General features: G+C 53.1%; 1 protein-coding gene across 1 annotated transcript; it reads left to right on the top strand.

Moving 5' to 3' along the window:
• The first annotated feature begins 10,570 nt into the window (after positions 1-10,570).
• On the top strand, positions 10,571-12,528 carry FZD2 (frizzled class receptor 2). Its single transcript, XM_059998663.1, has one exon. It carries the CDS (start codon positions 10,586-10,588, stop codon positions 12,281-12,283), a length of 1,698 nt encoding a protein of 565 aa, XP_059854646.1. The 5' UTR covers positions 10,571-10,585; the 3' UTR covers positions 12,284-12,528.
• The last annotated feature ends 492 nt before the right edge of the window (positions 12,529-13,020 follow it).

Genomic DNA, 13,020 nt, shown 5'->3' with positions numbered 1-13,020 from the left:
TGGAGTCCTAATCCAATAGGATTGGTGGCTTTATAAGAAGAGGGAAAGAGAGATTTTTCTCTCTTCTGCAAGTACACACCAAGGAAAGGCCATGTGAGCACACAGCAAGAAGACAGTCATCTGCAAGCCAGGAAGAGAGTCCTCACCAAAACCCAACCGTGCTGGCACCCTGATCTTGGACTTCCAGCCTTCAGAATCGAGACAATAAATTCCTGTTGTTTAAGCCACTTGCTCTATGGTATTTTCTTATGGTAGCCAAAGCAGACTAAGACAACAAGGAATTAGAGCTTGCAAAATTGTTAGATGGACTGGAGGAGCAGACTTTCTAATGTAGCCATAGAAATGAGCCTCCGATGGGAGCTGTCACTTCTGCCAAAATCAGGTAGGGAGAACCACGAGGCTGCCACTGGAACTTAGGTCGCAGATGCAACCCCATAGCCTCATGGCCCCATAGGCATCAGTGCCAGGCTGCTACTGTTGTCACAGAGACTGAACTGGGTGCTGCTGCCAGAGAAGCCCCATCTCCAGGACCTTGCCTGCAAGCAGAAATAGCTAGAGCAGCAAGAACATGGCCATATCTCCCTTCCACCTTCCAAGTCTCGAATGAATGCATTTTGTATCCAGAACACTAGCCGCAAGGGAGGCTGAGAGATGAGGTTTTTGACTTTTCAACCTCTGCAGTGCAGGAAGTACCTAGAAGGAGGTGAGAATGCATGCTGAGGGCCAGTCCATCTTGTCCACCACAATGGGGCAAGTGCGGTAGAAATTAATACTGGAAAGACACATCGGGGTTAGATTTGGAAAGGCGGTTGAATGGGTTTGGAGTGGGGGACAGAGCAAGACTGGGCGGCTGCCAAGGTTAACCAGGGCTCTGAAAGCTAATTGAGTGGTCTGGAAAGCAGAGAGCTGGAGCATGTGCTTAAGAGTCACTTGGGGGGAATTCCCCAGCGGCCCAGTGGTCAGAACTCAGCACTCTCACTGCCGAGGGCCCGGGTTCAATCCCCGGTCGGGGAACTAAAATCCCACCGTCACTTGGGGTTTATAAATTCCCGTCATTTGGAGGGCCCAGGAATCTGTATTTCTAATAGGCAGATCCTGCCCTGGTGCCCCTTCTCCGATGATTCTGAGGCATGTGGACTCTAGGCTTTCAGAAACATTGTCCTGGGGCAGGAGCTCTGATGAGTCCGTCCCACATAGTGCTGTGAGCTCTGAAAAGGTTTGATTTGTGGGATGCACATGCTGAATTAGCCTCTTCTTCTCCTTCCTGAGAGTTAGTCCTAAAGGTTGGATGCTTGAACCCTGAAAAATACCAGTGATGTGAGGGTGCAGGGGAAGGGGGCTCTGCCGGAAACCCAGGAGTCCAGGGATCTAACCCCCACCCCTTGGGGATTCCCTGGCGGTCCAGTGGTTAGGACTCTGTGCTTCCACTGCCGGGGCCTGGGTTTGACCCCTGGTCGGGGAGCTAAGATCCCACAAGCCATGTGGCACAGCCAAAAAATTAAAAAAAAAAAAAAACCCACACTCCCTCACCCCACCGAGGAGAACTAGGTGGTCAGTCAAAGAGCTGCACAAGCATCTCCTGGATTGTTAGTCACCTTGTTCTCTATTCCCACCTTGGCCCTGGGGTCCAGGACTCTTGGGACCCTATTTCCGTTGCTGAGGCCCTGTTAGAGAGCACCTTACACCTCGAGGAGTTTAAGGATCTGACAGAGGAGAGGCAAGGTGAAACAGAAACGAAACGGATGGGAGAGGAAGGGAGCAGGCAGGTGGCACTGCCCTCCAGAATGGCCTTGAGTCTCCACTGGAGCCCAGTGGTGTCCACGGCCCACACTGAATTTCAACACAAAATAATCCGCTCAAATAGATTTTCCTTTTCTTTCTCGGTCATTTTCTTTTTCTGGTTCTTACTCTCCACCCCCAGTCCCCAACCTCCCAGTTCTGAGGGAAAGGCCACAGACAGATGAAGCAGCCCTGGCCTCCTCCTGTCGGCACCCCCAGCCCAGCCCCACATCTCTGGGGAGGGGGTCCAGTCAAGCCAGAGAGGACCGGGTCTAGAGGGCCAGGCTGCCTGGACGGAGGGACTTTCCTCCTTCCCAGGGTTCCCCTCCCATACCCAGCTCCCTCAGAAGCATCTGCAGCCTCACTTAGCCAGGGTCCCCGGGGCCTTGCTCCTCTGGGCTGGTTCTGCCAGGACAAGAACAGGCTTTCAGGCTTGGGGAGGGAGTCAGGCCCCCTCGCCCCCCAGTTATCACCACAAAGCAAAGTCCAGGGAAGGAGGGGGGAGTGGGCAGGGCTGGGTCGGGGGGTGCAGGTTGGAGAGCCAGGTCCTTGCTAGTAAATCAAAGCTGGTTTCCCAGATGGAGCTGCAGCCGCTTTGATTTCTCAAGTTGCCCCCCTCCCCCTCTACCTCCTCTCACCCCCGGCTCCAGGGTTTCAATTCCTCCCTGAAAAGCAGTGGGGCCTCCTTTCAAACCAGCCCAGCTCCTCCAACTCCCAACAACAGCTTAAGTTACAGGAAAGAGAAAGGGGAGGGGGTGAGGTGGCCCAGCCTGGAGGAAAAGGAGAGAAGTTCTGGGAGGAGGGAAGGGGACAAGGGAGAGTGGAAAGAGAAAAGAAAGAAAGAAAGAGGGGGGAAAAAGGGCAAGTTAGGAGATGGGGTGCAGCCCCAGGAAAGGAAGTGTGTGTTCTGCTGGAGCAGGTGGGGAGCCCCAACCCGGACGCAAACTTGTCTCGGCTCCTTCCCTAGTGAGCACCCCCATCCCCATCCCCCCCAGGACCCCTCCACATCTACAAGTCTACCGTTCAGGCTCCCCCATTCCTCTCCTCTTGGCATTAGGTTCTAGAAGTTTCCAAGAGACAAACTATCTGACTCATTCATTCCCAGGGATGCTGATTTCCTGGGCCAAGAAGGCAATCACCCCCAAGAACCTCGCTAACCAAACTCAGCACTGATTCTTTCGGCTTTATTTTCCCCAGTCTGCTCTGAGAAGCCCACACCTTGCTTTTGCTTGGCCTAGGCCTGGGCTAACTAAAATGCTTAATTAATAGATCATCTGTTATATCTGTTTAATCCTTTTGTGGCCCATTTTGCCATCCAGAGACCTTGGGAAAGGGTGCTGGAGGGATCAAGGGGATAACGGCTGTACTCTGCCAGTTCCCCACTCCCTCTGTCCCCAGAGCTTGTCCCCGGAACTTGGGGTGGAGGAGGGTGAAGTGCAGTGAATGGGACTTACACGTTGGGGCTCCAGGAGTCCTAGACTTCCTGATTATTCTGTGCCTGAAGGGCTGGTTTCCTGAGAACTAAATGGAGGATGGAGTTCAGGGAGAGGGAATTTGGTATCTCACCTGAAGGTGGATTCCAGGCTCAGGAAGAGAGGAGGAAAAGGAAGCTTCTCGAACAGCAGAGGGATACCTTGTGGGTTGGGAATGGGGGTAACCAACTAGAGTCTCTGAAGACTCAAACCTGTTTTCCACCTAGCGTCCAGAACCTACCCCATTGATAGTAGAGTATGTTTGCCCAATCAAACCTTTGAGGATTCAAAGTATCTGAAATCACATTCTCATCCTCAGTCCTCCCCTTCCTGAATGGAGACACACACCCCTGCCCTTTAGGGTGGAGGGACCTCTGTGCTTCTGGAGGGAAAGAATACTGACCCGGGATTGAGGAAACAAAGAGGGAACCTGTAACTGCTAGGGAGGATGATTTCTCTGGAAGGAGGGGTTTTTTTTTGTTTGTTTTTTGTTTTTTTTTTTTTGCGGTACGCAGCCTCTCACTGTTGTGGCCTCTCCCGTTGCGGAGCACAGGCTCCGGACGTGCAGGCTCAGCGGCCATGGCTCACAGGCCTAGCTGCTCTGCGGCATGTGGGATCTTCCCGGACCGGGGCACGAACCTGTGTCCCCTGCATTGGCAGGCGGACTCTCAACCACTGCGCCACCAGGGAAGCCCAGGAGGGGGTTTTAATGCGAAAGAAGCAAGGAGACAGGGACACGTGCAATTACCAGGACTCTTTGCAAAATGAAACGTCAGAGGGAATTCCCTGGCAGGCCAGTGGTTAGGATGCTGAGGGCCCTGGTTCAATCCCTGGTTGGGGAACTAAGATCCCACAAGCCGTGCGGTACCGTAAGAGTGGGGAGTGCTGGGTAGAGACCCCCAGGTTTCCATAGCTGGGAGAAGTTCCCTGCGCTCTCAGAGCATACCTGTGGTGTGTTGGCTGTTGTTGACTGGCTATAACACACAAGCCTTTCACCTTGTCCAGGTGGCACCCAGCAAGGACTGTTGCGATGATCCCAATGTATTATATTCATAGCCCCCTACATCTGGCTCAAAGGTAAAATCTATAGACTTTTAAAAAATTAATTAATTTGGACGCATTGGGTCTTAGTTGCGGCACGTGGGATCCTCGTTGCGGCTCTTGGGCTTCTCTTAGTTGCAGCGCCTGGGCTTTCTAGTTCTCGCGCACATTTGGTTGCCCTGGGCATGTGGGATCTTAGTTCCCCTACTGGGATCGAACCCACGGCCCCTGCATTGGAAATGGATTCTTAACCACTGGACCACCAGGGAAGTCCCAATAGATGTTTTTATGATCCCCTCATGCAGATGAGGCAGCTGAAGCTAAGGGAGGAAAATGACTTGCCTGAGGCCACTCAGTAGGCGTAGGTGGAGGGAAGCCTGCAGCCCCAAGGCATTCTGAGCCCCAGACCAGGTTTCCTTCTTCTCCACCAGCTATTTGCTCTGCTCTCTGGTAGGGTTGAGACTTCTGCTCCAACAGACCATCCCACGGAATGGAGTGGGTGGCATTTTTTTTTTTAATATTTATTTATTTATTTGGTTACACCGGATCTTAGTTGCCACACGTGGGATCTTCGTTGCCGCATGCGGGGTCTTCGTTGTGGCATGCAGGTTCTTTAGTTGTGGCATGCGGAATCTAGTTCCCTGACCAGGGATCCATCCGCCTGCATTGGGAGTGTGGATTCTTAGCCACTGGACCACCAGGGAAGTCCCTGGGCGGCATCTTTACAGTGGGCACTCAACTCTTATCCCAGATATCAGATTTGTAAGCCAAGAGATAATTGACAGTAGTGTCCCAGGATTTGGGGCAGAAGTGGCAGTGCACTGGGCACTGGGAACACCTGGGTTCCCACTCAATAGCAGAAGCCCCAGACCAACCCGAAATATTCCTCAGGAAGGAACAGTACCCAGGTTCTCCACAGACCATCACCCGCTAGACTGTAAGCTCCCTGAAGCTGCAGCCTAGGTCTCTGCAGACTTTGTCTGCTTTGCATATAGTAGATGTTCAATAATTTGTTGGATGAAAACAATAGCTATTATTTACCAAGCTTTTAGCCTAGCAACAGGTCAAGCTAGTGCCATAATCTATCTCATTTAATTCTCACAACTGAGACAAGGTGAATAAAAATTCTGACTTGAGACTCTCAAGATCCAGGAAAAACAAATCTGGGACATTCTCCTGTTGGCTAGAGTCTTTCCTGGCCCTACGGCTCCTACTCAGTGTCCCTCCTCCACAGCTCATGGTTCTGAAATATTGACATCCCTGAAACTTTAGTCTTCTCACCCAATCCCCTTTCCCTAGGTGATCTTAGCCAATCTCATGGCTTCAACCACAGGCTAAAGGTACCAGATCTAAATCTACCCAGAGCTCCTTCCTGGTCCTGTGTTAGAATAGCTAACTGTTTTCCGGACATCTTCTCTTGGACATACTATAGGCTTGACCTGGCTTGACTGTGCTCATTATCCGCCTGTCCCTGCATTTCCTAGCCTGGTTAATGACATCAGGGCATCTAGATCAGAAAACTTGGTTGGCCTCCTCCCTTACTCTCTCTTCTCTACACTGCCTTGGCTCAGTTCACGCCCTCAGCATCTCTTGCCTGGTCTCTTGCAATCTATTCCTAACTGGTATCTCTGACTCAGCTGACTCAAGTCATGCTCCTTCTAACTGTCCAAATGCACCATCTAAAACTTAAGTGTGGAGACTTCCCTGGCGGTCCAGTGGTTAAGACTCTGCGTTTCCAATGCAGGGGGCACGGGTTCGATCTCTGGTCGGGGAGCTAAGATCCCACATGCCATCCCACATGCCTCACGGCGCGACCAAAAATTTAAAAATGAAAAATAAAAAAATATAAAAGTTAAGCGTGACCATTTCACTTCCCTAAACACTCCAGTGCTCTCCACCTCCAGGAGTCCAGATTATGTGCACAGTATCTCAGGTCCCTACTTATTTAAAACCTCCTCTGCCGGGACTTCCCTGGTGGTTCAGTGGTTAAGAATCCGCCTTCCAATGCGGGGGACGAGGGTTCGATCCCTGGTCGGGGAACTAAGATCCCACATACTGCGGGGCAACTAATCCCAAGCACCACAACTACTGAGCCCACACGCTCTGCAGCCCGCGTGCCACAGCTATAGAGAAGCCTGTGCACCGCAGCAAAGAGCCCTCACGCTGCAACAAAGATCCCGCGTGTCGCAACTAAGACCCGACGCAGCCAAATAAATAAATAATCAATTAATTAATTATAACAATAATAAAAATAAAACCTCCTCTGCCATCACTCTCCTAGATGTTCACGGGGCTCTAACAGGACCAAAGTGCTTGCATACTTGTGCCCCCTGCCCCTTCCATCCATTTCACTGCACTACACCCTTGCACGTGCTGTTCCCTCTGTCTGGAAAACCTATCCCTGCCTTGAGATTATAAGTTCATATATTTTAAAAAATTTATTTATTTATTTTTAGCTGCATTGGGTCTTCATTGTGGTGCACGGTCTTCCTCTAGTTGCGGCAAGTGGGGGCTACTCTTCGTTGCGGTGTGCAGGCTTCTCATTGTGGTGGCTTCTCTTGTTGAGGAGCACAGGCTCTAGGCCCGCGGGCTTCAGTAGTTGTGGCACATGGGCTTAGTTGTTCCGTGGAATGTGGGATCTTCGTGGACCAGGGCTCGAACCTGTGTCCCCTGCGTTGGCAGGCAGATTCTTAACCACTGCTCCACCAGGGAAAGCCCCTAAGTTCACATTTGTATACCTAGCACCTTACACATGGTCTGCAAGGCCCTGCAGGTGTCACACCTGCTGGCCTCTCTTTACCTCATCCTATTTTACTCCTCAGTCCAACCTCAGAGGCCTCCTCTGCCCTCTCCAACTCAGTCAAATTCCCTCCCCAATTATGCTTTCATGGCACCATGGACTTTCCCTTCGCAGCACTCAATCCTGTCGCAATTTCACATCCATTAAAGTGACTATGTGGGCTTCCCTGGTGGCACAGTGGTTGAGAGTTCGCCTGCCGATGCAGGGGACACAGGTTCGTGCCCCGGTCCGGGAGGATCCCACATGCCGCAGAGCGGCTGGGCCCGTGAGCCATGGCCGCTGAGCCTGCGCGTCCGGAGCCTGTGCTCCGCAACGGGAGAGGCCACAGCAGTGAGAGGCCCGCGTACCGCAAAAAAAAAAAAAGTGACTATGTGATGACTGTGAATGTCTCCCACTAGAATATAAGCTCCACAGGAATAGGGGTTGGGTCTGATGGTCAATATATATTTGTTAAGCGCGTAAACGCACACAATTTTTATAGACATTAGGGACTGTGTGGTGTAGGAGACAGAGCACAGCTTTAAGATTCAAGCAGGCCTGGGTTTAAATCTCAGCTCTGCCATTTACTACGTGACCTTGAGAAAGTTGCCAAATCTCATCAAGGTCAGATTCTTCATCCATAAACACAATGCAATACCTACTTTGTAGGCATACACGTAATGTATGCGCAGTGCTTAGTAAGTGCTCGATAAACCTTAGTAATTACAATTACTAGGTATCCATTTCAGGTAAAAATGCCAGATAAATGTAAGCTCTTCACAGAATCACTTTTCTTCTGGGATCCCGTCAACTCGTAAAGGGCAGGGATGCGGCCGCTTTTCTCTGTCTTGCCCACAGCACCTACCACAGTGGTCTAAAATCAGAAGACTCAATAAAAATGCATCGCAGAATGAAAGGTTGACTGAGTGAATGAAAGGATGTCTTTTATTTCTTTTTTCCAGCTTCAGCTCCCCCTTTGCCTTGGGGGTGGCTGGGGAACGGATAGCTGTCACTTGTCACTCAAGCCTGGCCCAAGGGTAGGAAAACAGGTTTGTCATGGAAGGAAATTGAAGATGCTGCATTTCTATTGGAGATTTACTCTCAATTTCCTATCGGACTGTGAGAGCTTCCTGAGAAGAGTGGAGGAACCTGTCTTACTCATTTTTTGTTTTCACCGCTCAGCTCAGAGGCTTGGTACCAGCTCTAGAGATGTCCTGGAGGTAGAGTAGGAGGGGAGATTTGAAGGAGCAGCACCTTGGGCTTAGTTTGGGTCCCACAGAGCAGGACAGCACAATTTTCCCATCCCTAGACTGCTCTGGGGTGAAGGTGGACTTGTGGGTGGAATGGAAATAAAATGGAGAGCTAAGGCATAGCCCCCTGATTTTGAAGGGAATCTTTCTGCCTAAAGTAGTGAAAAGTCGACCTGTCCAGGAAGTGATAAGGAGAATTTTCATGTTGTAAAGAACCTGAAAATCTGTATTTCATTCAATCAAGAAAAAAAAAAATTGAATCCTATCAAACCTGGATCCATTGTTTTTATCTATGACTTAGAATTTTCTTTCCTTCTTCCTATTCTCTTCTTCTTTTTTTCTCTTAGGTTTCTCTTTTTGTTGTTGTTTGTTTTTTGGTTTTGTTTTTAAAGCAGTCCTTTTCTAGATTGGATCAGGAAACAGCTCGCCAGGCTGGGAGGATTTGGCCCATACAGAGAAGGAAAGGGGTTTTCTAAACTCAATTTTCTTTCTTCTTTTTACGTGTCCCCCCTTCCCTCTGAGAGACAATAAAAATATTTGATCCACCATCCAGTACCAGGCTCAGGAGATTTACATGCAAATTCCCCCTCTCCTCCCCAGAACCCCCTCTCAAACTTAAAATCCAAGAAGGCAGAAAACAGAAGAAAACCTTTCTAAGCTAGCCGGAACCCTGCTGGCCACCGCCATCCACCCCCAGCCAGGTAAGTGTGGATGTGTGTGTGTGTGGGGGGGTTAAACCACACAACCCCCCCCCCCCCTCCCTCGCCACACACACCACCCGTTTCTGGTGTGGAATCACTTAAGATTTGGGTAAAACTCCCCTCTCTCCTAGGAGACCAAATCTGGAAGCTTTTAGGGGGCGGGGGCAGAGGTGGAGAGAGAGGAGGAAAATTCCCCCAAACGTCCTAAAAGAGTCATCTCTTCAGCTCAAAACTGCTCGTCATCCCCCACTCCCCACCATTAACCTCCGATTAAGACCTCCTCGTTATGGCAACTAAACTTTACTTTGCATAATTAAGATTTGCCTCGGAAGAAAGGGGAGGGAGAAGCCGCAGCTCTAGGCCATTCTCCTTCACCTCACCCCCTCCCACCCCCGCCCCAACCCTCCAGCTCAAGGCCTCTGAGTTCCTGAGTTTTCTCACTTTGAGGTGCCACCGAACACAAAGAACCATAATGGGCTCCTTTGTGCTCGCTACGGGGCAATTACGCCCCGGAGTCCAGGCCCCTTTAAGAGCCTCTTAAAGAGACAGGCTCTCGTTTTTCAGAGGGTTATTTAAGGGTGTATGCAGGGGGAGGAGCGAGGCAAACTCCTAGGGGTCTACATATAGGGCGACAGGAAATTTTGTCTAGATTCCATGGGAAGGGGCTGAGAGAAAAGTCTTTGTAAACTGATAGTTTTTAAAAAGTCTCTCCCTTAAACAATTTTTTCTCAAACTTAACACTTTTTTTACTTGATCTGAAAAATTGGACTGGAATAGGTGGGGTTCGAGGAGCAGGGGCGGAGGCAAGGATTTAAAGAGGCCCTATCCCGGAGAGATCCGTGGCCCCCCGGAAGAAGAGTGATCCAGGGCTGAGTGACTCGGGTCCGCCGCAGTTCGGGGAACGTGTGTCTCCGGATCTCGCCGCCGCGGCTCCAGAGAAATCCCGTGCTGGGCAAAGGGCCCTTAATATAATAATAGCTTGTCTCTTTAAAAAGCAAAAGGCGGGGGGGGGGAAAGTTTTGTTGGCATCTGGTTTCTGATCTCATTATGTTGTGGTTGACCAATCCAGCCCTCGGGGCTGATCCTCGAGTTTAAATCTCATTGGCCGAGAGAACATTTTGGGATGGTGCTTAGAGCTCGACGGGGCGGTTTCAAGGATCCCTTTTTTGGGGGGCTGAAGAGAGGGCGGGGCCGCCGGCGGGGGCCCCCTTGAAACCGACTAATTGGGATCGGAGAGGCCGAGGTGAGGGCTGGAGGAAGGCACAAAGAAGTCGCTGGGCGGAGAAGGGAGGGGAGAGGCGAGAGGAGGAGGACGAGGAGGAGAGAGGGCAAGCAGCGCGCGGTGTCTCCGGCGGCTCAGTCCGACCTCGGCGAGCCAGCGGGCGGGTGCGCCGCCCCCCTCCCCCGCCCGGCCTCCCCAACTCGGCAGCCGCGAGCAAAGTTTGCAAAGAGACGCGGGAGGCGGCGGCCGCGGCGAGGCGGCGGCGGGGAAGGCGCGCGGTCTCGGGGCTGGGGGCGGGGGCGGGGGGGCGTCCGGGAGCCGGGTGGGGGGCGGCGGCCAGCATGCGGCCCCGCAGCGCCCTGCCCCGCCTGCTGCTTCCGCTGCTGCTGCTGCCCGCTGCGGGGCCAGCCCAGTTCCACGGGGAGAAGGGCATCTCCATCCCGGACCACGGCTTCTGCCAGCCCATCTCCATCCCGTTGTGCACGGACATCGCCTACAACCAGACCATCATGCCCAACCTTCTGGGCCATACGAACCAGGAGGACGCAGGACTGGAGGTGCACCAGTTCTACCCATTGGTGAAGGTGCAGTGCTCGCCCGAACTGCGCTTCTTCCTGTGCTCCATGTATGCACCCGTGTGCACTGTGCTGGAGCAGGCCATCCCGCCGTGCCGCTCGATCTGCGAGCGCGCGCGCCAGGGCTGCGAGGCGCTCATGAACAAGTTCGGCTTCCAGTGGCCGGAGCGCCTTCGCTGCGAGCACTTCCCCCGCCACGGCGCGGAGCAAATCTGCGTGGGCCAGAACCACTCGGAGGACGGCGCGCCCGCGTTGCTCACCACCGCGCCGCCGCCGGGCCTGCAGCCGGGTGCGGGGGGCACCCCGGGCGGCCCGGGTGGCGGCGGCTCGCCCCCGCGCTATGCCACGCTGGAGCACCCGTTCCACTGTCCGCGCGTCCTCAAGGTGCCGTCCTATCTCAGCTACAAGTTTCTGGGCGAACGCGACTGCGCGGCTCCGTGCGAGCCGGCGCGGCCCGACGGCTCCATGTTCTTCTCCCAGGAAGAGACGCGCTTTGCGCGACTCTGGATCCTCACCTGGTCCGTGTTGTGCTGCGCCTCCACCTTTTTCACTGTCACCACATACCTGGTCGACATGCAGCGCTTCCGCTACCCGGAGCGGCCCATCATCTTTCTGTCAGGCTGCTACACTATGGTGTCGGTGGCCTACATCGCGGGCTTCGTGCTCCAGGAGCGCGTGGTGTGTAACGAGCGCTTCTCCGAGGACGGCTACCGTACGGTGGTGCAGGGCACCAAGAAGGAGGGCTGCACCATCCTCTTCATGATGCTCTACTTCTTCAGCATGGCCAGTTCCATCTGGTGGGTCATCCTGTCGCTCACCTGGTTCCTGGCGGCGGGCATGAAGTGGGGCCACGAGGCCATCGAGGCCAACTCGCAGTACTTCCACCTGGCCGCGTGGGCCGTGCCCGCCGTCAAGACCATCACAATCCTGGCCATGGGCCAGATTGACGGCGACCTGCTGAGCGGCGTGTGCTTCGTGGGCCTCAACAGCCTGGACCCGCTGCGGGGCTTCGTGCTGGCGCCGCTCTTCGTGTACCTGTTCATAGGCACGTCCTTCCTCCTGGCCGGTTTCGTGTCACTCTTCCGCATCCGTACCATCATGAAGCACGACGGCACCAAGACGGAGAAGCTGGAGCGGCTCATGGTGCGCATCGGCGTCTTCTCGGTGCTGTACACGGTGCCCGCCACCATCGTCATCGCCTGCTATTTCTACGAGCAGGCCTTCCGAGAGCACTGGGAGCGCTCGTGGGTGAGCCAGCACTGCAAGAGCCTGGCCATCCCGTGCCCGGCGCACTACACGCCGCGCATGTCACCCGACTTCACCGTCTACATGATCAAATACCTCATGACGCTCATCGTGGGCATCACGTCGGGCTTCTGGATCTGGTCCGGCAAGACGCTGCACTCGTGGAGGAAGTTCTACACGCGTCTCACCAACAGCCGGCACGGCGAGACCACCGTGTGAGCCGGAGCTCCGGCGCCGCGTCCCCAGCCGGGCCGGCACCTCGCGCTCCGCCCCCAGGGAGGGGGGGGGCGCTCCTACAGACTCCTTATTTTATTTTTTTAAATAAAGAACAATCGAAACCATTTCTTTTTTAGGTCGCTTTTTAAAGAGAACTCTGCCCAACACCCCCACCAGGTTTGTAATTAAAACTGTAAATAGTTTTTGTAAATTTAATTATATATTTTCTATTTAAAAGAAAAAAGGAAAAAAAGGGGGGGAGCAGTGAGGGGCGCCAGGCCTGAGGAATGGAGAAGAGGGGGAGTTGGGGGGGTTCTCCTTTCTTCAGTCCCCTTTCAAACACCACCCCCTACTTCGGTTTGAGTATTTTGGTGATTTGACAGGGCTGGGCCTGCTGGAAGAGGCTATAAGTAGTTGGGAGTTACATTCAGGTTCTAAAGCCAAATTTGTGAGCCTTCTCACTGACGCTGGGTCTGCGGAAGCAGTTGGATACTTTTGATCAAGACTTGGATTCGTTTTGATTTCCCTTTCCCCCTTTCTCACTTGTCCTGTCTCCTTCACTCGATCTTTGGAAACTTCCCAAAGGAGATGAAGACGTGGAAAAAAAAAAAAAAAAAACCCGAACCAAAGGGTGGGGAGAGGGCGGAGATCGTGTGAGGAATGGCCTCCACCCCTACCCTCCGGGCCCACCCCCCTGCTGGCAGGAAGATCTTTCTTCTCTGACTCTTCTTCTTTTCAAC

The sequence above is a fragment of the Delphinus delphis genome, chromosome 19 (assembly GCF_949987515.2).
Source record: "Delphinus delphis chromosome 19, mDelDel1.2, whole genome shotgun sequence".
NCBI lineage: Eukaryota > Metazoa > Chordata > Mammalia > Artiodactyla > Delphinidae > Delphinus > Delphinus delphis.
The sequence above is the reverse complement of the archived record's forward strand: the minus strand, read 5'-3'. Positions and strand labels throughout refer to the sequence as shown.

Excerpts from the sequence above, each read along its gene's own strand:
- FZD2 (XM_059998663.1), top strand. The coding sequence starts at position 10,586 with ATGCGGCCCCGCAGCGCCCTGCCCCGCCTGCTGCTTCCGCTGCTGCTG.